The sequence below is a fragment of the Oncorhynchus clarkii genome, chromosome 4, assembly GCF_045791955.1.
Source record: "Oncorhynchus clarkii lewisi isolate Uvic-CL-2024 chromosome 4, UVic_Ocla_1.0, whole genome shotgun sequence".
Taxonomy (NCBI): domain Eukaryota; kingdom Metazoa; phylum Chordata; class Actinopteri; order Salmoniformes; family Salmonidae; genus Oncorhynchus; species Oncorhynchus clarkii.
This window is the reverse complement of record NC_092150.1, coordinates 12,793,373-12,820,104: the sequence shown is the minus strand read 5'-3', so window position 1 is coordinate 12,820,104 and position 26,732 is coordinate 12,793,373. Positions and strand designations below refer to the sequence as shown.

Below are 26,732 nucleotides of genomic sequence, written 5' to 3'. Positions count from 1 at the left end.
TAACAACCCACAAAATAACCAAGGAATATGGCTACCTAAATATGGTTCCCAATCAGAGACAACGATAAACAGCTGCCTCTGATTGAGAACCAATCTAGGCAACCATAGACATAAACACCTAGACTAGAAAACCCCCTAGACATACAAAAATCCCTAGAAAATATAAAAACTAAACAAATCACCCTTGTCACACCCTGACCTAACCAAATAATAAAGAAAACAAAGATAACTATGGTCAGGGCGTGACACTACTTGGCATCCGACTGCAAGGCACTACAGAGGATGGTACGCATGGTCCAGTACATCACTGGGGCTGAGTTCCTTGCCATCCAGGCCCTCTATACCAGGCGGTGTCAGAAGAAGGCCCTAAAAAAATGTCAAAGACTCCAGCCACCCAGGTCATAGACTGTGCTCTCTGCTACCGCACAGCAGGTGGTACCGGAGCGCCAAGTCTGGGACCAAAAGGCTCCTGAACAGCTCCTTCCCCAAAGCCATAAGACTGCTGAACAGTTAATCAAATGGCTACCCAGACTATTTGCATTGAACCCCTTTTTTTTGTTGCACTGACATTCATGCACAGGCTCTTTGACTTTACCCACACATATTACACTGACACTCCAACACACACACACGATGCCAGCTACTCTGTTTATTAGCAAATTTTTTATTCATTCGTTTTAACTCTCCGTTGTTTGGAAAGTGCTTGTAAGTAAGCATTTCACGGTAAAGTCTACACCTGTTTTATTCGGTGCATGTGACAAATAACATTTGATTTGATATTTCCAGTTACTCATGATAATTCTGTGTTCTCTCCAGCACTCTGTTCCTAATCTGGATTTATATCCTTGGTTAGATTTCATGAATAGGAATACAGCCAGAGTTGATGCTAGTGTATATTTCTGTGGCATTAGGAGGCACCATGTGGGTATAAAAAGTGCTGTGTCACCCTGAGCAGGTGACTACCATTCTCCCTCATTTCTTGAGATCAGTAGAGCCAGCATCTTCTCTGTCATGTTCCACCAACAGCGTCGCTGTCCAGCAGATACAGAATATCAGGCTGTTTGTGATACGTGTGTTTGTGTGTGTGTGTTGGAAAGTCTAAGGAGAAGGTTCAATGGGCATAAAACAGAAGTGTATTGACCTTAAGCATGGTCAAAGAGAGGTGATCTCATCATTGTTTTGCTTTATGCTCTGTTTTGGAAACAGACTGGAAACTGTGAGTCATCCTCAGCTTTCAGTGCAGTGATGTTTTAGCATCAATGAGTAATACACCCAACTCGGATTTCGGTTTCCAAGCTGTGTAAGAGGCCACAGCCTTGAGTCAATCTCTACCAATAAAAACTGGTCTCTACCCGTCATCACTAGGCTTGTGATTTGCCTCGTCGGTATGTCATCATCTCAACACATTGACATTGAACATGGGATTCTAGGATTCCTTTAGTCATGTTTACTTTGGACAATTCCTTGTTCTGTTCATGTGTATAAGCAAGGAGAAGTTGAATGAACAAGAGAGAAGGTGGACCCAAACCCTGCAAGAACCAGTAGAAATGTAATGAACAAGAGAGAAGGTGGACCCAAACCCTGCAAGACCCAGTAGAAATGTAATGAACAAGAGGGAAGGTGGACCCAAACCTTGCAAGACCCAGTAGAAATGTAATGAACAAGAGAGAAGGTGGACCCAAACCCTGCAAGACCCAGTAGAAATGTAATGAACAAGAGAGAAGGTGGACCCAAACCCTGCAAGACCCAGTAGACATGTCCATCAATGTAGTCTACAAATGGTGCACTAACTAAAAAACTAGCCCTCACTGCTTCTCTAACCCTAACTAGCCATCACTGGTTCTCTAACCCTAACTAGCCATCATTCTTTATCTAACCCTAATCGTAACTAGCCATCACTGGTTCTCTAACCCTAAACGTAACTAGCCATCACTGGTTCTCTAACACTAACCCTAAACCTAACCATCACTAGTTCTCTAACACTAAACGTAACTAGCCATCACTGGTTCTCTAACACTAAACGTAACTAGCCATCACTGGTTCTCTAACCCTAAACGTAACTAGCCATCACTGGTTCTCTAACACTAACCCTAAACCTAACCATCACTAGTTCTCTAACACTAAACGTAACTAGCCATCACTGATTCTCTAACACTAAACGTAACTAGCCATCACTGGTTCTCTAACACTAAACGTAACTAGCCATCACTGGTTCTCTAACACTAAACGTAACTAGCCATCACTGGTTCTCTAACACGAACCCTAAACCTAACCATCACTGGTTCTCTAACACTAAACGTAACTAGCCATCACTGGTTCTCTAACACTAACCCTAAACCTAACCATCACTGGTTCTCTAACCCTAAACGTAACTAGCCATCACTGGTTCTCTAACACTAAAAGTAACTAGCCATCACTGGTTCTCTAACACTAACCCTAAACCTAACCATCACTGGTTCTCTAACACTAAACGTAACTAGCCATCACTGATTCTCTAACACTAAACGTAACTAGCCATCACTGGTTCTCTAACCCTAAACGTAACTAGCCATCACTGGATCTCTAACACTAACCCTAAACCTAACCATCACTAGTTCTCTAACACTAAACGTAACTAGCCATCACTGGTTCTCTAACCCTAAACGTAACTAGCCATCACTGGTTCTCTAACACTAACCCTAAACCTAACCATCACTGGTTCTCTAACACTAACCCTAAACCTAACCATCACTAGTTCTCTAACACTAAACGTAACTAGCCATCACTGGTTCTCTAACCCTAAACGTAACTAGCCATCACTGGTTCTCTAACACTAACCCTAAACCTAACCATCACTAGTTCTCTAACACTAAACGTAACTAGCCATCACTGGTTCTCTAACCCTAAACATAACTAGCCATCACTGGATCTTTAACACTAACCCTAAACCTAACCATCACTGGTTCTCTAACACTAAACGTAACTAGCCATCACTGGTTCTCTAACCCTAAACGTAACTAGCCATCACTGGTTCTCTAACACTAACCCTAAACCTAACCATCACTGGTTCTCTAACACTAAACGTAACTAGCCATCACTGGTTCTCTAACACTAACCCTAAACCTAACCATCACTGGTTCTCTAACACTAAACGTAACTAGCCATCACTGGTTCTCTAACCCTAACCCTAAACCTAACCATCACTGGTTCTCTAACACTAAACGGAACTAGCCATCACTGGTTCTCTAACCCTAAACCTAACCTTCACTGGTCCTCGAACACTAAACGTAACTAGCCATCACTGGTTCTCTAACACTAACCCTAAACCTAACCATCACTGGTTCTCTAACCCTAAACGTAACTAGCCATCACTGGTTCTCTAACACTAACCCTAAACCTAACCATCACTGGTTCTCTAACCCTAAACGTAACTAGCCATCACTGGTTCTCTAACCCTAAACGTAACTAGCCATCACTGGTTCTCTAACACTAACCCTAAACCTAACCATCACTGGTTCTCTAACCCTAAACGTAACTAGCCATCACTGGTTCTCTAACACTAACCCTAAACCTAACCATCACTGGTTCTCTAACCCTAAACGTAACTAGCCATCACTGGTTCTCTAACCCTAAACGTAACTAGCCATCACTGGATCTCTAACACTAACCCTAAACCTAACCATCACTGGTTCTCTAACCCTAAACGTAACTAGCCATCACTGGTTCTCTAACCCTAAACGTAACTAGCCATCACTGGTTCTCTAACCCTAAACGTAACTAGCCATCACTGGATCTCTAACACTAACCCTAAACGTAACTAGCCATCACTGGTTCTCTAACCCTAAACGTAACTAGCCATCACTGGATCTCTAACACTAACCCTAAACGTAACTAGCCATCACTGGTTCTCTAACCCTAAACGTAACTAGCCATCACTGGTTCTCTAACCCTAAACGTAACTAGCCATCACTGGTTCTCTAACCCTAAACGTAACTAGCCATCACTGGTTCTCTAACCCTAAACGTAACTAGCCATCACTGGTTCTCTAACCCTAAACGTAACTAGCCATCACTGGTTCTCTAACCCTAAACGTAACTAGCCATCACTGGTTCTCTAACACTAACCCTAAACCTAACCATCACTGGTTCTCTAACCCTAAACGTAACTAGCCATCACTGGTTCTCTAACACTAACCCTAAACCTAACCATCACTGGTTCTCTAACCCTAAACGTAACTAGCCATCACTGGTTCTCTAACCCTAAACGTAACTAGCCATCACTGGATCTCTAACACTAACCCTAAACCTAACCATCACTGGTTCTCTAACCCTAAACGCAACTAGCCATCACTGGTTCTCTAACCCTAAACGTAACTAGCCATCACTGGTTCTCTAACCCTAAACGTAACTAGCCATCACTGGATCTCTAACACTAACCCTAAACCTAACCATCACTAGTTCTCTAACACTAAACGTAACTAGCCATCACTGGATCTCTAACACTAACCCTAAACCTAACCATCACTGGTTCTCTTTTTTGTTTTAGTTGTTCTAGAGATTTCAGCACACAAGAATGGTTGCATAACATCAATTTGGAAAGAATTGAATTTTCATTTCCTCCTGTCTTTTTGCTTGTTTGTGTGTGTGTGTGTGTGTGTGTGTGTGGGCAGAGGGGGGATAGTAAGTGGGTCCAAGGTGCCAAAGACACCCACTACATTACATGCGTAAATTAATCCATGGCCAAGAACAAGAACTTGGCAGGCAGCATTTCATCCAAAAAACATCCTCACCAGTTTGAGTAGGCATTCAGTCATGCATTTAGAGTAGACATGGGAACAGGGGAGGACTAGGACAATAATTCAGCCCTGGCATTTTATCCACACCAGCCCACCAGAATATTTTTAGTTATTAAGTAGATAACGCTAAATATAATACCCACTGCTAGTAGCCATGTATTCATCCAACAGTAAATGTAATGTCTTAAAAACACTTTGCAGTTGTAGGCTACTACCCATGAGACCTACAAAGCTATGCCCTCGGAATGGCCAGTGCACATTTGGCACGCGCGACGCTCCATATCGCAAAGCAATATAATATAACATTGGTTGTATATAATGATAGTTGAGAAATAAAAAGTAAACCTACAGAAAGGTGAAACTCTCATCTATTGGACAGGGACAAGGGGACAAACTTGAAAAGGTGTATTTTTTTGTGCAATTGCATTTCAAATGTTATATGATCAGAGTGCCTTTTTTCCCCTTGAGTGCATGGGGGAGAGGAGAGTGGCACGCTCATCACAGCAGCAGGTCCCAGCGACGACACAAGTACAGGGCAGACACTTTGATTACATGAGGACCTGACCATGTGATGCCAGGACAACAACCTCTCCCTCAATGTGATCAAGACAAAGGAGATGATTGTGGACTACAGGAAAAGGAGGACCGAGCACGCCCCCATTCTCATCGACGGGACTGTAGTGGAGCAGGTTTAGAGCTTCAAGTCCTTGGTGTCCACATCCCCAACAAACTAACATGGTCCAAGCACACCAAGACAGTCGTGAGGAGGGCACGACAAAACCTATTTCTTCTCAGGAGACTGAAAAGATTTGGCAAGGGTCCTCAGATCCTCAAAATGTTTTACAGCTGCACCATCGAGAGCATCCTGACTGGTTGCATCACTGCCTGGTATGGCAACTGCTCAGCCTCCGACTGCAAGGTACTACAGAGGGTAGTGCGTACGGCCCAGTACATCACCGGGGCCAAGCTTCCTGCCATCCAGGACCTCTATACCAGGCGATGTCAGAGGAAGGCCTTAAAAATTTGTAACAGAATCCAGCACCCTAGTCATAGATTGTTCTCTCTGCTACCCCACGGTGAGCGATACCGGAGCACCAAGTATAGGTCCAAGAGGCTTCTAAACAGCTTCTACCCCCTAGCCATAAGACTCCTGAACATCTAATCAAATGGTTACCCAGAATATTTGCATTACCCCCCTCCCCCTTCTACGCTGCTTCTACTCTCTGTTTATTATCTATCCATAGTCACTTGATTAACTCTACCTACATGTACATATTCCCCCAATTACCTTGACACCGGTGCCCCCGCACATCGACTCTGTACCGGTACCCCCTGTATATAGCCACGCAATTGTTATTTGTTATTCTTATCTCTTACTCTTTTGTATGTATTTTCTTAAAACTGCATTGTTGGTTAAGGGCTTAAGCATTTCACTGTAAGGTCTACCTACACCTGTTGTATTCGGCGCATGTGACAAATACAATTTGATTTGATTTGATAATGCACTTTACCATTTGACCAAATCATGCTTTTATCTGGCCACATTTTGTTTTGTTTTGAGTGATCTGACAATACAGAATATGCTCTTTCTATGTTTATAGGCACCGTTTCCATTGTTTTACGATCCATGATGACAGCATCGAAGCAGGTCTCTTTGCTGATGCCCGAATTTGACTTTGAATGTGAGTTTGCTTGACTTCAGCTCAGCCTGTCAGAAAACCAGGCCGGCCCATCAGTGGTGGGAAGTTAAAGTTATGGAGCCCAAATGCGGTAGTTTGGCCATGGCCTAAACAGAGATGTGGTACTATCCAAGACAGTGGTACCGATCCAAGACAGTGGTACTATCCAAGACAGTGGTACTGATCCAAGACAGTGGTACTGATCCAATGATAAAGACAGTGAATATGAACCCACTCACCGGGGATATCATATGGCCGCTCTCCGCTGGTGCCAATAAGACAGGCTACTGCTTGCTCAATTGGGAGTTTAGTATTTTTATAACTTGAGGCAGATTGGTCTTTCCTTTTCAGGAATAGCCATTTTCTTTCTAAACTATGTTTTTCCTATGGTTGTAGTATTTTGAAATATTGCGATAGGCCTATTTAACTGATTTTCACTGCAACTCAACAATCAGCTATTTGCCACGCGCGCAGCCCAAATTGCGAGTTTAAGACAATCCACAGCTCATTTTTAAAAGAAGCTAATGATCCTCTGTGGCCAAATCACGCTCTCTGGTGTAGTATTTTGAATGATTTTAATGAACGATTTCTTTCCGAGCGATGCTCCACATGGTTCTAAAGGCAGCCAACCAATATGCTAAACAGCTGTTGCATTTTGATTGAGATTGGAATTTTAGTCTACTTTTATGTAGGCTACTTTTAAAATGTTTGGTCTTGAGCTAGGGCATGGCAACTGTGACTGATCAGCCAAAGGCCCATTATAGATAAGTATAACAGAGAAATAACAAATAACAAAAAACTCTTCACAGGCCCATGAGCCACCAGTCAACTTTTTCATTGTTTTATTTTTTTATATAAAATACACGTGTATGTGTGTGTGTGTGTGTCAATTTCGACCAGCCCCCCCCCCCCACCCCCAATCTGCCCCTGCAGGGGATTATGACAATGACAATGACTTTGGATGTGTAGGATCAATTGTAGTAGAATGTTGAGCACTTGTTGCAGTTGAGTGTTAGCACTGATGTATCATTGTCAAATGTCATTGCTTTATGTTCTTTTTTACTGCAGTAACATGTTCTGGAGAGGAATATCAGCTGCAGGTGGCTGGACTCTCGGGGCCAAGTGTGTTTGGCAAACCATTTATTGCGCCCATTCAAGACAATCACACCTCACTTACATTGCCTTTAGAACTGTGACACTGCGCCAACTAGTGGGGATCAAGCACTAAAACGGGTTTGTTTCTCATGGTATAAGGAGTGCTTTAATGCCTTCATTAGTGCCTCTGTATATCACAGTGTCTGTTTTGTCAAAAGGTTTTGATGAAAAACAGGTTGTGCAGTTGAGTGAAAAACATGTTGTTATTACATTTAACCTTAAAGAACATTGAAATCACAACGAATGTTTCACAGAGCAGTCTAAATAAAAACAAAAATGGACATAATCTATGAAAACAGTCATTTCTCTGCTATAATGAGCACCACAGGAGGTTGGTGGCACATTAATTAGGGAGGACGGGCTCGTGGTAATGGCTGGAGCGGAATGGTATCAACTACATCAAACATGGTTTGATGCCATTCCATTCGCTCAGTTCCATCCATTATTATGTCCTCCCCACAGCAGCCTCCACTGGTGAGCACCCACTGAGATGTGGTTGTGCATGTCAAATTCTTCTGCTGTGTGAGCCCATTATGTTCTCAAATAGGAAAACCTATTTTGTCAGATCTTCCTTCCCAATTAAACAAAAACCAGATGAATCAATATTGGCCTGGAAATAGAGTTACCGAGATCACACAGAAAAGTACTGTGGAAAAGAGTACTGGTCTACCCAATGCTTGTAAGAAAAGTAATACAATTATCTCTCTACCCTACCCTCTGCCTAAGTACAGTGGTTGTCCCTCTCTGTCTTGTGGGTACAAGGTTTATTGTAAACAGACCTCAAGGAAAACAACCAAGCAAGGATATCCAAGACAAACGACAGCATCGGGCTCACAGTGCGACGATCCTTCGTGCACCTGTTGATCAATGAGAATTCGTAGTTCAAAGACAAGATGAAAGTCAACTGAACAAACATTGCCCAACAGATTCTCAATCCAATTAGATCTGCTTTAGATCTTCCAATCTAGGAACCTCTAACATAAACGTTGGGTGGTTTTATATCTGACAGTGACACTATTCAGCTGAGGAAGTATGGAAACCCCTTGACATTCAAAACCATACTTTTCTTTCATCAAAGTAAACCATAGCTGTTATTTTCTCCGCCTAAGACTTTGAAAGAGCTTTACTTTTGATAGCCTTTATTGACAGTGATTTAGAGTTGAATAATGCTGATGGAGGTGGAAGAAGGGAGAGAGCACATTGGGCTGTGTGTTTGTGATCATCACAGGTCAAGGAGGCTAACTGGAAGCACAGGGCCTGCTGTTTTCCTGGCCTCTGTCCCGCTACCATCATCACCAGCTAAGGCCAACGAGAGCTGGGGAGTTCATCTCAGGTTGCCCCCATCCTGACCCCCAGCCCCTCTCTCAACTCAGGAGTTTCATTCACGCCAGGAGATTCTTTGGTATGCATGAGCACTACCTCTCGAATCACTCTGCTCCTTCAAAACAAACAAGGAAAATGAGCAGTTCTCCTCCTGAAACATCCAGACACACCATGGCAACAAGCCTGACACCCCCAGTCAGAACAACATTTCCATCATCTTCTGTTGACATACATTTGTTTCTATTTTAAACCCTTTTAATCACATTGATGCAATTTCCCAGTTGCCAATAAAAACAACATTAAAACCTACAAATAAACTCTGGGTCTGTATTAATAAATGTTATTTCCTTCGTTCCTGTTCTGCTTCGAACAATGTTTATATTTTGAGCCGGTTACCTACTTATTGAAAAGATGAATTAAACAGCTTGTAAAATTGGAACGGGAAAGAATGTCATGTAAATGTCATTGGTCTTGGTAAGTCAGTGTTGTTTTCATGGTCATCCTGACTTTAATTGACCACCTGCACCACAACGGCACTGGCAGTCAGACCATAGAATACACACACGAGCCCTGTGCTCTGTCCCAGAATCAGGGAACACGTTGTTCCTTGCCCTTTCAATACCTCCTTTTGTGAACATTCTCTCTGTGGAGCAGGTGTCATCTTTCTTTTATGAATAGTGCAGAGGAACTTGCTGTAACCTGAATGAATTCCATTTAGATTACGTTGGTGACGAATCAGAGCACTGTGAAACTAGCAGGTATTTCACAAAATGCATCATTACCAGGTGGATTGGAGTTAAGATTATGTTAAAGGTAGCATCTGTCAATTTGTCCACATTGAAAAATTCCTTGTTGATAAATGCCAACTATGGTCCTAGTTTACAATGGGATGGTTAATTTCAAAGAGAATGGATACCTTTTTATTTTGTTATAGTGCCACATGGTGGCCATCATTGGGAATTAATATATTCTTTACAATTCTTTGCATCGGAGGATTTTTTCTTCTTCTTCATTTCACCTTTATTTAACCAGGTAGGCTGGTTGAGAACAAGTTCTCATTTACAACTGCGACCTGGCCAAGATAAAGCAAAGCAGTGCGACACAAACAACAATAAGAGTTACACATGGAATATACAAACGTACAGTCAATAACACAATATAAAAGGTCTATATACAGTCTGTGCAAATGGCGTGAGGAGGTAAGGCAATAGATAGGCCATAGTGGCGAAGTAGTTACAATTGAGCAAATTAACACATGGAGTGATAGATGTGCAGATGATGTGCAAGTAGAAATACTGGGGTGCAAATACTGAACATCCGTAGGGCGGGGCGATATATATTAAATGTCATACCTCTATGTTTTTTCCCATTTATGGCCATTCACGATATATATCTATTTATTTGGTTTGTTTACGTTTTCTGCGCGCGAAAGAAAATGAACCTTCATTTCTACAATCATGTTCATTGATAGGCTAATCCTGTTTTAGTAGGTTCTGCTCTATTCTACATTTTGGCAGTTGAGACATAAAAAGGGTATAGATAAAAGAGGATTCGACTGATTCTGTTGGACCAAACATCAAATGTAAATAGCGAGTTGAAACTGCTTGCTGTCAGAGAGGAAGAAGAGATCTTTCGTCTTTGTTGTTGCAGGGGGGAGTGGGAAGGTGCACGGTGCAGCACAGAAGGATCGAATGAGACGAGTCCAAAAAGACAAACGCTCATAATTTATTTTTTTGAATAATAAAATAATACGAATTTTAATTCTTGCCGTACAGGCATTTGCAACACCAATATCAACTGTGTGTTTGCGTGACTACTACATGGGACAAAAAGCAATTTAGCTTGATTTGTTGTTTGAGGACAGTTAAACTATAGATATACAGCATGACATTTAGATTTACATTATTGGGGATAATATCTGCAACAAGCAATTCAGTTGTCAACAACTATAGGGAAAGGGCTTTTGATTTTCCTATCGTATTTGGGATTCAAAACTTGGGATAGGCGACCTGCCACCCAAGGCTGTGGGAAATTCTTGTGAGCCACGTGGGGCTTTTTCCATGATCGACATACCAAGCACGGTGGCCTACTCCCAAGAAGAAAGCGCTCCCTACTGGTTATCACCAGTTACCACAGCCACAAAGTAAAAATGGGCTGTATCGTAAAATTGTGCTTTTTGGTATTAATGTAAGGGTTAGACATAAGGATAGCAGTGTGGTTGAGATAGATTGGGTTTAAGGTTAGGTTTAAAATAACATTTTGGAGAAGAGAAATGTAAGAAATAGGCTGGGTTTATGACTTTGTGGCTGTGGTAACTAGTGACGAGTCCACCCTTTCCACCACCACAACTGGGACTTTCTCAATGACCATTTTCGAGAGCATCAAATCAATGATGCATTATGGGTAGATAGTGACTGCTTGACTGATCTACAAATAATAGCCAGCAGTTATTTATGAAGCAAGGTGATTTGTGGATCAGTCAGTCACTTGAACTGTCGAACAGCAATGTCGAACAGACCATTTTCTTCACCCTCACAACTTCATGATTTTCGCTTAAATTAAGACCAAAAAGTACAGTTTGATTTTCCTAATTTGTTATAGACCATTTTGACTTTGTGGCTGTTGTAACTAGTGGAAACCATGGTGTTGCCTATGCTCTCACAGATAACATGTTGCATCCTCTTAACTATCGCTATGAGCGGCTCAACTGGTGGCGCACCATTGACACCATCTTCATTTTGAAGTAGTCAATTTTCTTCTACTACTTCTTTGAGTTGGTAAACAAACTGAAAGGGTGGATTCTGCCACCTGGAGTGTGTTGTTTGAACAGGTCTAAAGCAAAAAGGTGGTAGGTAACCTAGTGGTTAGAGATGAAAGGTTGTTGGATCGAATCCCTGAGCTGACAAGGTAAACATCTGTTGTTCTGTTCCTGAACAAGGCAGTTGACCCACTGTTCTCTGGTAGGCTGTCATTGTAAATAAGAATTTATTCTTAACTGACTTGTCTAGTTAAAAAAAAGATTGGTGACATACTGCCACCTGCAATTATGGAATGTTTGCTCATAATTATAACTAATTGGCTGATGACTTGGATGGAATTGTGATCCTGCTGAGGGGAGGACGGTGCATAATAATGTATGGAATGGTGCAAATTGAATGGCATCCATGTGTTTGATTCCACTCATTTACCACAAGCCTGTCCTTCCCAATTAAGGTGCCACCAACCTCCTATAATGTGATACTTCCCCAATACAGGAAGTCCCACCCAGTTGACTACTTCAAATTGTCCTCAATGACATTGCCCATAGTTAAGAGAATATGAAGTGGAAAATGGAACTCCATAAGGTTAGTCCTATCTTATTCACATTGATGATATCTTTGGGAATATTGGACAGGGTATAGGGGCAGCGTTATATGCAGATGATGGTGCCATTTGGAAAAGGGGAAGGAATACACCATATGTAATAGAGAAAATGGAAGCAGTAGAGGAATGCTAAATCTTGCCATATGTTGTTTGCTAACAAAAAGATTAAGGAAGATGTCAGTGTTCTATTATATGGAGAACGAATGGAAAGGGTAACATCATTGAAGTATTTGGGGCAATCTGGAGACATATTACATGTATTGAGACTAAATGTAAGTATTGAATCTCATGAGGACAATAGTTGGTGGTGATTGGGGGTGCAGATAGGCAATTTTTACTGAATATTTATCGTACTTTGATGAGATCGTCCGTAGATTATGGGTGCTTTGTATATGGTTCTGTGGCTTTTACATCGCTGTTGCGCCTTGATAGGATGCAAGTGAGGCCACTCAGGATGTGCATTTAAAATTGCACCAGTTGAGGCTTTACAAATAGATACTGGGGAAATGCCACTATCCCGTAAGGATAGACTCTTAAGGATAATACCATTTTTATTTTTTTATTTTTCCCTAAAATGACACCCAAATCTAACTGCCTGTACCTCAGGACCTGAAGCAAGGATATGCATATTAGATACTGGGGAAATGCCACTATGGACTCTGTGGCAATAGGAAATGTGCCACAATGGTTTTATACAAGACCACATGTTGATCTTAGCATGACAGAAGAAAATAAACAATGGTGTGAAGAAGATAATGTAGAAACAATAGTGTATCAATATATTAGTAATCAGTTTTATTATTGTCTTGCAGTGTATAAAGTAGGTTCAAAGAGCAGTAGTACTTATTCCTGAGTTTGATGATAATCTATGCAAAAGACTAATGATTTATCTGTATATTCAACAGAAATGGTTGCAATAATTGTTGGATTGCAATGGACAGAGGAGGTGCAACCAAGAAGACTAGTAATATGTTGGGACTCTGCATCAGTTTAGTGTAGTTTAAGATCTGGAAATTCAGAATGTGAGGATTTATGGTTAGAAAGAATGATGATGCTGTTTGGATTACAAAGAAATGGAATTGAAATTCTGTTCTGTTGGATTCCGGCTCATACAGGTGTTTATGGAAATGATATTGTAGATATAATAACAAAAAGAGCAGTGAAAAATGATATTGTGCATATACAGGTGCAGTTGGGTAGAAGGGAAATGAAAACATTGATCCTGAAAAAACGTGTTAGATTGCTGGCAGAGACAATGGGATGAAAGTAGTAAGGGCAGACATTTTTATAGTTCAAGGAAATCTGTATGGGAGATAGTGTCATATAATGAGAAGAAAAGGTAGGATGAAAAGGGAATTCGGGATTTAATTCATCTTTGAAATTGGTACTGGAATGTGTAATGGATGTATGGTAGAGGAAACGGTTGAACATGTATTATTTTGTGAAATGTACGACATAGAAATGGAGAGGTTGTTTGATATGGTCAGAGAGGTTGGAAGGAATGTGGTGGGGGTGATGGGAAGTATTTGTGGTGGGGGTGATGGGAGTAGTGAGGCTTGAGGGGAATTATTTTATATTATTAGAAATTAAGGGTTAGTTAGGAGAATATAGTGGTATAGATAGATCGTGACCGGCCTCACAATCCAGTATGTGGCGCCGTATGCACCTGTCAGTTGGTTGCGATTCGCCAATAAAACTTAAAGTAGAAGGCGCTGCCCATGCTAACATTAGATTTTGGGCACTAGCGTGCTCTATCCATCTCTATGGAGTCGCTGCACATTGCACAACCGCATTGTTGTTGGGGAAGAAGAAACCAGGGGCAGCTTGCTAGTTACTGATTGTTACCCTGTTGGAAAAGGACATTAGCTAGTATTTGGTGGCTTTTCCGAAATATTTATGTTTGAAATAGAATCGAATTTGGAATTTAGACACTCGTCGTGGATACCTCTTGGTATCTTTCAAATTTATAATTCAAAACTGCTCGAGCGGTGCCCGTTGGATGAGAGGATTGTGTGTGGATTTACTGCTGCTGCTCTGCGCAGGCTACTTCGGCGCCATTGCTTGCAAGCGCTGCTGTTTTCAAAAGCAGAATTACTGAAAATACAAAGGTATGTATAGCCAAATTTCCTATCCACACACACACGTGCTTTTTAGACCGACCTAAAATAATTTATATAAATGAATTATACATGCTAGTGGGGAAAATTAGAACTTTAACGAATGGACTCGGATTCTTGTTTAGTAAGACGCCATATTCCCCTCTTGGCGTATTGTTAGCTAGCTAACTCTTTCTAGTAAGTGAGACTGCTGGCGCTGTGCTTTTACGGGATCTCCCTCTCCTGGCTTTATATACATATTATATTTATGCCTTGCTCAACGTTCAACCTATTGAAGCTAACGTTAGTTTGCTCAGTAGTTACCGCGTTAGCTCGGAATCTAGCTAATTTGCTAGCCACAAACTGGCTTTACGCTAAGTTAGCCTAGCGAACGTTAACTAGTTAACTTCTAGCCAGCTAGCCTAATAGCTACAACATCACCTACCATTACTTTAAAGTAGCTATCTAATTGTGACTTGTTTGAAGCAGTTAGCTAGCTAATGCTAACTAGCACAACTTAGCATTGCCAAGTTAGTAAGTTAGCTAACATTAGCTAGCTATATGTTGTTTTTTGACAGTTGACTAACGTTACCCAGGCTAGCTAAATGGTTGCCTAATTAATCAGACTGATACAAGTTATTGGTATAGTCTGAAAAAATATCAGAAACTTTACACTTTTTCTTACAAGCCAGAAGAATGTTGACTACAATTTATATTTGATATTACTCTACCGGTTGTTTGTGTGATTGGTCATTCAGCTGGTCGAAATTTGAGGGAAAGTATTATTTACCCGATTTTTAATAGCGCAGGTATTACCATTGACATTTCTGGCACATTCGTAAAACCATGTACCATGTAAACACCTGCTAGACTTGGGTTAGTATAAATGCATCACTTGCATGTACTTCCGTCTTGTGCACGTGCCTTAGGTCATGAGCGCAAACATCATTATTTCCGCACACAGAGACCCACATGTTGTAGTCTGCTTAATAATACTTCCCTGTGGATATTTCGTCGAATGTCGACCAGCTGAATGAGCAACCCCACGGACAATAAATCGTCAGAGTAAGTTAAAATATAATGTGATTAAACATGCGTGACAGACAAGGAATGTTTAGTTTGTTCTACATCCATGTAAATGTACACAGTTATGCTGTACACAATGGAAAGCATCGCCACATTCGGGACTAGGCATTGTCTTGTTAACTAAGAGCCTTATTTTATGTCAGAATACTAGACATAACTGAAACCAAGAAATGGAAATTGTGGCTGGCTAATGATTTATTACAATCTTGGTTGGTATTGCCCCAAGTGAAATTTCAATTAAATCGTTTTTTTTGCTGGCTCTTTAGGTCTTCAAGATGAAGAAAAAAGTACGGCATCATAATCGCATGTCCACACCCCAGAGGCCCCCCTCTCCCATCAAACCCTCACCGAACAAGGAGACCATGACCTACGCCCAGGCCCAGCGCATGGTGGACCTGGAGATAGATGGCCGCGTGCACAGGATCAGCATATATGACAAGTTGGATGTCATCACCGACGATGACCCCACGGCCCAAGAGATCATGGAGTGCAACAGCAACAAGGAGAACAACGAGAAGCCCCAGCTAGTCCTGGTGCGCTCGGTGAGACTCAAAGACAACCAGCAGAAGAGGAGCACAGCCCTCACCACCACACATGGCACTGACCCTCAAGTAAGCACCCTTTTGGAACCCAAGTTCCGCACTGTGGAGTACAACCTTCCCGCAGTGTCTCGGAGGCCCTCCATCTATTATATGTATTGTGAGAAGACGGCCGAAGAGCTGGATGAGGAGGTGGAATACGACATGGATGAGGAGGATTACGCCTGGCTGGATCTGCTCAACGACAAGAGGAAAAGTGAGGGTGTCAGCCAGGTGTCCCAGAACCTCTTTGAGTTTCTTATGGACCGCTTTGAGAAGGAGTCCTTCTTTGACAGCCAGGGCCGGAGTGACCCCCAGTCCCTCATCGATGAGGACGCTGTCTGCTGCATCTGCATGGACGGAGACGGCCAGGACAGCAATGTTATTCTCTTCTGTGACTCCTGCAACATGGCCGTGCACCAGGAGTGCTACGGTGTTCCCTACATCCCAGAGGGCCAGTGGTTGTGTCGCCACTGCCTCCAGTGCCCCTCACGGCCCGCTGAGTGTGTCTTCTGCCCCAACAAGGGCGGCGCCCTGAAGAAGACGGACGATGACCGCTGGGGCCACGTGGTGTGTGCCCTGTGGGTACCAGAGGTGGGCTTCTCTGACACGGTCTTCATCGAGCCCATCGACGGTGTCAGCAATATACCGCCCGCCCGCTGGAAACTCACCTGCTACCTCTGCAAGGAGAAGGGTGCCGGGGCCTGCATCCAGTGCCACAAGGTTAACTGTTACACAGCCTTTCATGTCAGCTGTGCCCAAAAGGCTGGCCTCTACATGAAAATGGAGCCTGTCAAGGAATTCACAGAGACCGGATCGGCCACTTTTTCTGTGAAGAAGACAGCCTTCTGCTGCGCTCACACTCCTAAAGGGTGCACCCGGAGACCCCTTGCCATCTACGAGGAAGGCCACGCTAACAACGGTGTCTGTCACAAGAGGGGTGACAAAAGAGGTAGGAGGAGGTTAAAAGGGTGGCTGAAGAAGAGTAAGATAGTGGTGGTGGTGCCTGAGGAAGAGGCTCCTGCTGCACCTGGGCCTAGTATAACCCCCAGCAGGTAGGCATATTATTTTTACTTCATTTGTCTACCAACCAAATGTTTCTAAATATTTTCCTAACCAATGCTAACATATGCCCCCCCCAGTTTTGACACAATCCTCAATCAAGTGTCTGTCCAGAAGAAGAAGGTGTTTGTGGAGCGGGTCCTGAGCTACTGGATGCTGAAGAGACAGTCAAGGAAGGGTGTTCCGCTGATCAGGCGGCTTCAGGCTAACACCCAGGTCCCCAAACCAGAGCAGCTGGTCAGTCCAGTGGTCAGTCTAATTGTTCATGGCATCCAAATCCTCGAGATAGAGAATCGTGTCTGCTTTAAAAATTAATTTTCTTGTGTTTTAAAACCTTTCTCCGACACTCGGAAATCAAAATAAAGCAGGCTAATAGCTCATTTGATAAATATGGAGCAGTTTCCTGTGTTTGCACCATTTTCTCAAAAGTTTTGGGATTATAATGTTGTTTTTTTGGGGTCCAAAGAGGAAACAAAACACAACAAATAAAATGCATAATAAACATGACACTACATAATATTACACATGTAAATTGAGATCGGCCATTCATTTCAATATAGACTATAAAAAAGAGAAGAAATGTAATTAAAATTAGCCTAGTTTATTTTAGTCAGAGCCATATTCAAAATGGCTCTCCACCAGTGTCCATTGAAGGTAGCGCCATGTAATTTTCTGCCTCCCTTTACCTGAGATGTATGTCTTGTGAATGTACATTAAAATGCCTTTTTGGACTCTGATGTTACAGGACAGCAGGGTGGAGGATAATCAAGCGATGAAGGAGCAGCTAAAGGAATGGCACCGCCTACGCCAAGACCTGGAGAGAGCTCGCCTACTGCTAGAACTGATCAGGAAGAGGGAGAAGCTAAAGAGAGCGGAGGTACAGATTATTGGTTTTCTTATTTTCCGCGGTAGTGAAATTAGAACGTTTGTTACAGCATATCAATGGATAGTTGTGAGCCCTCCTATAAATCTAATGTGGTCTCCTTTTGAAATAATCTGTAACCATGTTTGTATGTAAAGTTTTTATGCGAGTCAAGTCCTACTGAGTACCAACAAATAAAAATCATGACAGCTGTAATGGAAACCGGACATTTCGGTACAATTTTAGAAATTCCGACAGATCGTTTGTTTGTTCGACATGGTAGGATCTTTTTGTGTCTTTAAAATTAATTATGAGAAATGGTGATGGAAATGCCTTTTTATGCACAAATGTTGATATAAAAACTACCACATCGAAGTAAACTTGGAGTCACAAGATGATATGGTGTGTGTGTGGTCCCCCCACTACAACTCCGGAAAGCATGCGGTTTATTAGGCTACAGATGAAATAACTGATGAAATTCATAGGGTGGTGAAAGTGCATAGTGGTTTTGATGCTCCTTTCCAAAAGTATTGAGGGTCTAATTCTGGTGACATGATGCTTGACTGCTGTTTGACAAATAAAACATTCTTGCTCATATCCATACTAATATCATTATGTATGCATTCTTTATGCATAGCCTACCTGCACAGCCTTCCTGCACTGTATTGGCGAGCTCTTGGCTAGAGCGCATGTTCCAAGACCAGAGAAGGCACATTTGCTATATAACGCAACAGTTTTTGTGACAAAACCATCGCTAGAGTTAAATGCGATGGAAACACAAACTTTAAGATTTTTATTTGGTACATGAAAACTTTGTGAAAAGGTTAATTTTGTGTGCACTACATCACGCGCTGATTGTTATCCTCAACTAGTCCGTTTGGTGAAAACACACCACTGGTGGGAAAATGCGCATATTTTCTTCATGCATATTTTAGAATATTTGCATGAAAGTCTGTCGTCAATTGAATGGGAACCTAGCTTGTTGTTGAAACGGCTTTAGGATTGGTTGTTGGAATCCTTAGTAAATATTAGTATACTGCTACAGCTTTGTGTTTTGTCCTGTCCCCATTCAGATGAAGCTCCAACAGTCCGTTCTAGAGGTACAGCTCACACCTTTAAATATTCTACTTCGAGCCATATTGGACCAGCTTCAGGAGAAGGACCCAGCCAAAATCTTTGCCCAGCCTGTCAGCGTTAAAGAGGTAAGGTCCCGCACACCCCACAATAGAATGTTACTTCCACAGATTGAAAACAAATGGTACCATATGGTTCCTAACTCATTCTTTGGGTACCCTTTCTATCAGCATCATGTTTTGTTTTCCATCTCCCCATCCCTCTCAGGTGCCTGACTACTTGGACCACATCAAGAAGCCAATGGACTTCTCCACCATGAGGAAGCGCATTGATGCCCACGGCTACAAGAGCCTGGTGGAGTTTGAGGCTGACTTCGATCAGATCATATTCAACTGCATAAAGTACAACGCCAAGGACACATTCTTCTACAAGGCCGGTCTGCGTCTGCAAGACCGAGGCGGGGCCATCCTCAGGAAGACTTGTCGGGAGGCTGAGCGAATCGGCTTTGACTTTGCCAGCGGGATGCACCTTCCTGAGCAGCCAAAGGTGGAGGCTCCTTCCCCTTTCTCCTGGGACGATGGTAAGAACATGTTCTACATATGTTTACTTCTATATTAATCGGTCCACAGCCAAATCAACTAAATACCCGTTGCTGAATCTAACTATTGATTTATGGTACTATAGTATTTTGGAATGGGGCCACAACTGAGCTCAGCCAATCAAGTTGTTGTTTGTGTGTCTTGCAGTGGACCAGATACTAAACCCAGCCAACCGGCAGCACATGTCTTTAGAAGGGCAACTGAAAGAGCTGCTGGAGAAGCTGGACCTGAGCAGTGCCATGAAGTCCAGTCCGTCTCGCAGCAAGCGACTGAAGCTGCTTAAAAAGACCATCACAGATGTTCGCAGCGAGATATACCTAAAGACGCAACACCCCGCTGCCGCCCCCTCCGAACCGAAACCAGCAGAGACTGAGGAGAAACCACTGCCCCCCACTCGACACAGCACACAGGAAGAGGGTACGTACCAGCAGGTCTAAAAGCAAAGAATTGGTTCAATAATGCTTTCTCCTTGCTTTGATGTCTTATTTGATGAACTGTAGGCTATTAGCTTGCCTGTTCTACATGTCAGGATTTTTTCATTTCCTTCTGTGATTCTGTCTTGGTTGTATAGAAGGGGAGTCTTTGCTCCCACCGAAACTAGAGCCGTTGAACTCGTCGCCGCCACTTGTGAACTCAGACAGTCATTCAGAACCTCCCATGCTCAAGCCCATCAAATCCAATGAGGACAAGAGCCAGAAGACTTTCAGGTGCAACGGTGTCAAGACCACTACCTCAGTACCCCGGGATTCCCTCAAAGGGCACATCTCTAACCCGCTGGTCTCCGACAGTCACCTTAGTGATGGGGCCACCTCCACGCTCGCAGAGCCCTCTAGCACGGGCAACAGGCGGACCAATGTGCTCTTTCGCAAGTCCAAGAATGCCAGCCCGCAGAAGCCCCCAAGGACAGCTGAGCATCAGCTCGGCTCCCCGCTGCTGGGCACCAAAACCTTCCTCTCTGTGGTTATTCCTCGCCTGGAGACTCTCCTCCTACCCAGGAAGAGGACCCACAGTGCCTGTGGAGGCTGTGACCAGGATGAGGAGGAATCCCCCATCAAGCGTCTTGACACAGGTAAAGCCCAGTGTTAAATGATTTTTTGATTATTTACATTTTTTTGGCATGCAAAATCTAATAGAGATTTTTTTCTTGTCTCCAGGACTAGCTAATGGATTTGTTGTTGAACCGGAGCTTGAAACCAGCCCCGTTAGGCCGATGGAGCCTCGCAGGCGCTGTACCTCCGAGTCCAGCATCTCCCCTAGCGGCAGCGTGCTGTGTAGCACCAGGTATGACTGTCACCTCAGCACATTAGCAATAATTCAGCCTCTCTGCCTGCAGCACTCTACTGTGTAGTACCAGGTACAGGATAGGCAGTGGGCCTGCATCACAGTGCCATGTTAGCATTTATATCCAGTGTCTGCTCTAAGAGCCGTCTGTGGTCAAAGGCAGGATGTTGCACTCCACTTTTGGCACATTAGTTTCCCTTTGTTTCCTGCAGCACGGTCAGCGTGCCAAAAAGTGGGAAAGGAAGGCCATCCATGGCACGTAGGAGCACAGTGGACGACAAAAACGCACTCCTCACCTGTATCGGAAATGGGGACTTCACCAAAGCCGCTAAGATTGCAGCAGGTGAGACACTGGTTCTTAGCACAAACACACTTTCAGGAGATTAAAGCCAGGATGGGACTTACATTATGAATGATACATGTATCCATTTTTGTGGTAGTGGTTTATCATTTCTTTCTGGAATAGCTAACATAGTCATTTGCCATTGCCCTGTCACAAAAGTGTATTCGTATTAGTTTCTTTTTTAAACTTTATTCTGAGTAATTTGGAATTCTACAATTTTCCCAAAACGAATTGGCCAGTAAACCTCAAGGAATCCTGTGCATGTATTGGCTTCCAATGGACTGCAAGTCTCAGCTTAGGCAAGTAGAGGGTAGCCTGAAATCCAGACTAGTTTTGTGCTAACATTCCACTCCATGTACTCTGTGTCCATATACTAAACATTTGTTTAGCATGACAAGGAGTGGCAATAATTGGAATATTAACACAGACTGGTACCCAGGTTAAGAAGAGGGGATTTTTTTGTCTCGACTGGTTAGCAAGTTCTAAGATTGGTACAACATACAGTACCAGTCAAGGGTTTGGACACACTTACTCATTCCAGGGTTTCTTTTCTTTTGACTATTTTCTACATTGTAGAATAATAGTGAAGACCTCAACTATGAAATAACACATGGAATCATGTAGTAACCAAGAAAGTAAGTGTTAAACAAATAAAAAAATATTTGAGATTCTTCAAAGTAGGCACCCTTTGCCTTTGACAGCTTTGCACGCTTGGCATTTTCTCGACCTGCTTCACCTGGTATGCTTTTCCAACAGTCTTAAAGGAGTTCCCACATATGCTGAGCACTTGTTGGATTCTTTTCCTTCACTCTGCAGGCCAACTCATCCCAAACCATCTCAATTGGGTTGAGGTTGGGTGATTGTGGAGACCGGGTCATCTGATGCAGCACTCCACCACTCTCCTTCTTGGTAAAATAGACCTTAGACAGCCTGGAGGTGTGTTGTCATTGTCCTGTTGAAAAACAAATAATAGTCCCACTAAGGCCAAACCAGATGGGATGGCGTATCGCTGCAGAATGCTGTGGTGGCCATGCTGGTTAAGTGTGCCTTGAATTCAAAATAAATCACGCTGTCACCAACAAAGCACCTTCACATCACCTCCATGCTTCATGGTGGGAACCACACATGCAGAGCTCATCTGTTCACCTACTCTGCGTCTCAAAGACACGGCGGTTGGAACAAAAAATCTCACATTTGGACTCATCAGACCAAAGGACAGATTTCCACCAGTCTAATGCCCATTGCTCATGTTTCTTGTCCCAAGCAAGTCTCCTCTTATTGGTGTCCTTTAATAGAATTTCGGACTCCCGAGTGGCACAGCGGTCTAAGGCACTGCTTCTAGTGCTAGAGGCGTCACTACAGACCCTGGTTCGATTCCAGGCTGTATCACAACCGGCCGTGATTGGGAGTCCTTTAGGGCGATGCACAATTGGCCCAGCGTCGTCCGGGTTTGGCTGGGGTAGGTCGTCGTTGTAAATAATCATTTGTTCTTAACTGACTTGCCTAGTTAAATAAAATAAAAAGTGGATTCTTTGCAGCAATTCAAACATGGCCTGATTCAGTCTTCTCTGAACAGTTGATGTTGCAATGTGTCTGTTACTTGAACTCTGTGAAGCATTTATTTGGGCTGCAATTTCTGAGGCTGGTAACTCTAATGAACTTATCCTCTGCAGCAGGTAACTCTGGGTCTTCCTTTCCTGTGGTGGTCATCATGAGAGCCAGTTTCATCATAGCGCTTGATGGTTTTTGCAACTGCACTTGAAGAAACTTTCAAAGTTTTTGAAATTTTCCGGATTGACTGACCTTCATGTCTTAAAGTAATGATGGACTGTCATTTATCTTTGCTTGTTTGTGCTGTTCTTGCCATAATATGGACTTGGTATTTTACCAAATAGGTCTATCTTCTGTATACCAACCCTACCTTATCACAACACAACTGATTTGCTCAAAAGCATTAAGAAGGAAAGAAATTCCACATATGAACTTTTAACAAGGAACACCTGTTAACTAAAATGCTTTCCAGGTGACTACCTCATGAAGCTGGTTGAGAGAATGCCAAAAGTGTGCAAAGCTGTCAAGGCAAAGGGTGACTACTTTGAAGAATCTCAAATATAAAATATATTTTGATTTGTTGAACACTTTATTTTGGTTACTACATGATTCCATATGTATTATTTCATAGTTGTGTTGTCTTCACTATTATTCTACAATGTATAAAATTGTAAAAATAAAGAAACCCTGGCATGAGTTGGTGTGTCCAAACTTTTGACTGGTACTGTACATATTTTGATTTAGACAGGAGTTTGTGTTCTTGGCAAGACTGCGTCTGAGCATGGAACATGAGCTCGTTTGACAGCAGACAGCTGAGGCTCTTCGCACACTGGGGCCATGGTTGGGATTTTTTTAATGTCCCAGTGGCCTGAGCTGACATGCCCTAAGGCAACAATGGTCTCCCTGTCCAGACTAATCAATCCCACTTCCTATACATAATTCAGAAGTTTTCGGTTGTCTTCTCCTGGGTCTCAAACTGCAGAATGGTTACCCTCTACATTGACCTTGTGTTGTTTCATAATTCATACGATTCACTGTATTTCAATGTTTTGATGCCCTGTAATATTTCCCTGTGTGTGAACGTACATTCTTGTTTTTGTTTGCTACTGTTGTCTTTCCCTATCAGTGTGAGCATGGCTTTTGGAGTAGTATTCTCGTCTGTTTGCAGTGGAACCCCCCCCCCCCTCCCCCATAACTTGCTTGTCGTTATTCCTGCTTCCGTAGAAGTTGTCAGCGGAAATATTTGGATGTCCTCTAGTGCTGAACCCCTAAAACTAGTTTGGGCAAAATGTAGTGGATATCCCTCCTACCCTGCGTTGGTGAGTGAGAGCCTGTGTCCCAGAGACTGGCCATCTATATGTCTCATTTCCCATCCATTCGTCTCATCGTAAGTGGTGTAGCTCGTGTTTGTGCTCACCCATGCAGCAAGCTGCTCAGCTGCAATGTGTTGTGGATGGTATGAGTGTGTTAGGAGTCGCTGAGGGGTAATACAGACAGCTTAGAGCTTTCCGGGTGTTTGGTAGTTTGTTAGTGTGATTGTTTGTCAGTTCCGGTCCACCAATCTGAACCACTGCTGCACCACCAGGATTCACTGCGTCCTCTTGTTTTCAGACCACTAGAGTCAATCACTTTTCTCCCCCCCCCCCCCAATGCAGATCATAGACCCGAAGCTGCCGAGGGCGTGGCGTCACCACCACGGGGTCTCCCTGCCCCCTCTGGACGTCCTCAGAGTCGGAGAGCTGATGCAGTACAAGTCCGAAGAGAAACTCTTCCTCGTCCACTTCTTCGACAACAAACACAGCTGGTGAGATGATGCTCCCTCCCCTTCAATGGTTCGCCACTTGTATGATCTTCTAACGTGGCCAACAGTTAACTTGAACCTGGACATTTATTCTTGAGGACCAGTAGTAGTCAGAGGTAATATGATGTAGCATAATGCTAACGCTACGTCACTTTATTTGATAGGCAATGGCTTCCTAGATCCAAGATGGTTGCCTTTGGTATCAATAAGACCGTGGACAAGCTCAAACTGAAGGAGGGCCGCTCCTCTGGCATCCGTAAAGCTGTGCAGACCGCCTTCCAGCGCGCCATGAGCCACTGGAGCCAGGTCGGGGACAGGCCTAGCAGCGAGCCCTGCGATGTGGACTGAATCTGGTCATGCAACCTCCTCACCTCTAGAGGGAGTCCTTAACTCTATTTACTTGATTTTCCACAGCAGCCCTGGTATTCCTCACACCCATCATTGTTTACTGTCTCCTCTGTATTGAAGGAGCAGCCCAACGGTCTCTTGTTGCAGGTTTTCATTACACCTCGTCTGATTATATTAACTGAGCTGCTCATGGGTAAATGGTATGACTCCATTCTGCGTATGCTCCATTTTAATCTATTCCATTCAAAATACTGTAGCTTGCAGTATATTCAAATGAATCTATGAGCTATGCAACTAAACTCAAGTAATTGGATTGGCGGCTGCAAAAACCTTCATACGGCGTCTAAGGACTGACTTGTGAAAATCACTGGTCTAATGTGATGAATGTGCCGGAGTTGAGTCTGTCTTGTAATGTGCTGCAAGACTGCTGCAACCTTCACTGCCATCATGATTCTCACCCTCACTCCAATCTACTCTCTACAGCAACCCTGGATTTAACCCTGAAAATACCTTTCACAAGGCCTGACACTAATTTATTCTGTTTTCATGTATTATTGGTACTGCGTGTTCACTTTCTTGCTATTTATACTGCAGGGGTGATTCATGGCAGCACTATGGTGCATATTAAATATTTGCTGGTGCTACAACCTGTGCAAGTCTAGGCTACAACAGACTCAACCAGGGGGGGAAAAATATATACTGTATTGATTGAACGTTTTTATTTGTTTTTTTTTTTATTTTAGCTACTTTTTTACAGTTTCTTAAGTTATCGAAGTTTATGGAAAGCTTCTCTTGGCATTAATGTGTTTTTAAAAACAAGAATGTTTTTACCGGACTTGGTGTTTTTGTTTTTAGTTTTTTTTTGTACATATTTATAAATCTTTATACTTGTATGCATCAGATGCTTTCAGTGTTTAACAAGCTGAAAGTGCATCATTCACACACACAACCAAAAATCAGCTGCCCAGATTTTCATACATTTAAACATTTATTTTTTGTTGCCTTTTGTGATGTGTGTGTGTGTGTGTGTGTGTGTGTGTGTGTGATCGGGGAATAACAACCTGCAAACCTTTGTCTTCATACACAATGGTTTTGACTGTGTTACAGGGACCATGACCATGGGTGAATGTGCCTGTAGTAATTTATTGTAAAGGAGAAATGTATATGCATTACTTTATATAGAAAGAATCGTAAGAGATACGAATGGCTCACTAGGAGCCAGCTGTAGAGGTCCTTTTTGCATTTTTTATTTTTTTACCAGAGGCACTAATCTTAAAGGTGGGAATAGAATCCATGGCATTTTATTCAGTTGGGAGGATCCAGGGAGCAGTGGGTAGAATTATTTTTTTCTGTAGCCCAAAATACAGTTTCGTATGGATGTTCTATAAATAGACTTTACTAGTCTTATTCTCTGGGAAAACCACATTATAGCCAATGGAGTAGATGCTGGCAAAGTCCAGTATTTTTTATAAAACACTGAAAATAAAAAAAATGTTCTTGAATCACTGATTTTCTGTGTTGTATGGATTTTGTGTTTGATGAAATGAAACTGAGACAATTACATAGACTACCACAAGGTGGAGCTATGGCATGGCAAAAGTCTACTGCATGAGATACTTTAATTACGTTTACCAAGGGGCCTCATGTCTACTGCCACCATCTAATACATGATACTACAACCATGATCTAGATTAGAAGTTTCTGTCCAATGCTATCAAATAGCCTAAATGCAAATTTTCTTGATCATTGCCTTACAA

The 26,732-nt window shown here is 42.7% G+C and overlaps 1 protein-coding gene across 5 annotated transcripts; it reads left to right on the top strand.

Moving 5' to 3' along the window:
- Positions 1-14,079: 14,079 nt before the first annotated feature.
- LOC139406444 (bromodomain-containing protein 1-like) lies at positions 14,080-26,485 on the top strand. Of its 5 annotated transcripts, none has more exons than XM_071149028.1 (12): positions 14,080-14,402; positions 15,743-17,109; positions 17,197-17,365; positions 17,862-17,993; positions 19,052-19,180; positions 19,320-19,632; positions 19,799-20,068; positions 20,223-20,720; positions 20,806-20,932; positions 21,145-21,275; positions 24,482-24,630; positions 24,792-26,485. In XM_071149028.1, the coding sequence occupies exons 2-12, from the start codon at positions 15,752-15,754 to the stop codon at positions 24,804-24,806; spliced, it is 3,291 nt and encodes a 1,096-aa protein (XP_071005129.1). In that variant the 5' UTR covers positions 14,080-14,402; positions 15,743-15,751; the 3' UTR covers positions 24,807-26,485. The 5 variants fall into 5 exon arrangements, with proteins under 5 accessions (XP_071005129.1, XP_071005133.1, XP_071005131.1 ...); XM_071149032.1 differs by lacking the exons at positions 24,482-24,630; positions 24,792-26,485 and adding exons at positions 22,092-22,184; positions 22,949-23,522 and having other exon boundaries at positions 14,086-14,402; XM_071149029.1 differs by having other exon boundaries at positions 14,124-14,402; positions 17,197-17,353.
- Positions 26,486-26,732: the final 247 nt, after the last annotated feature.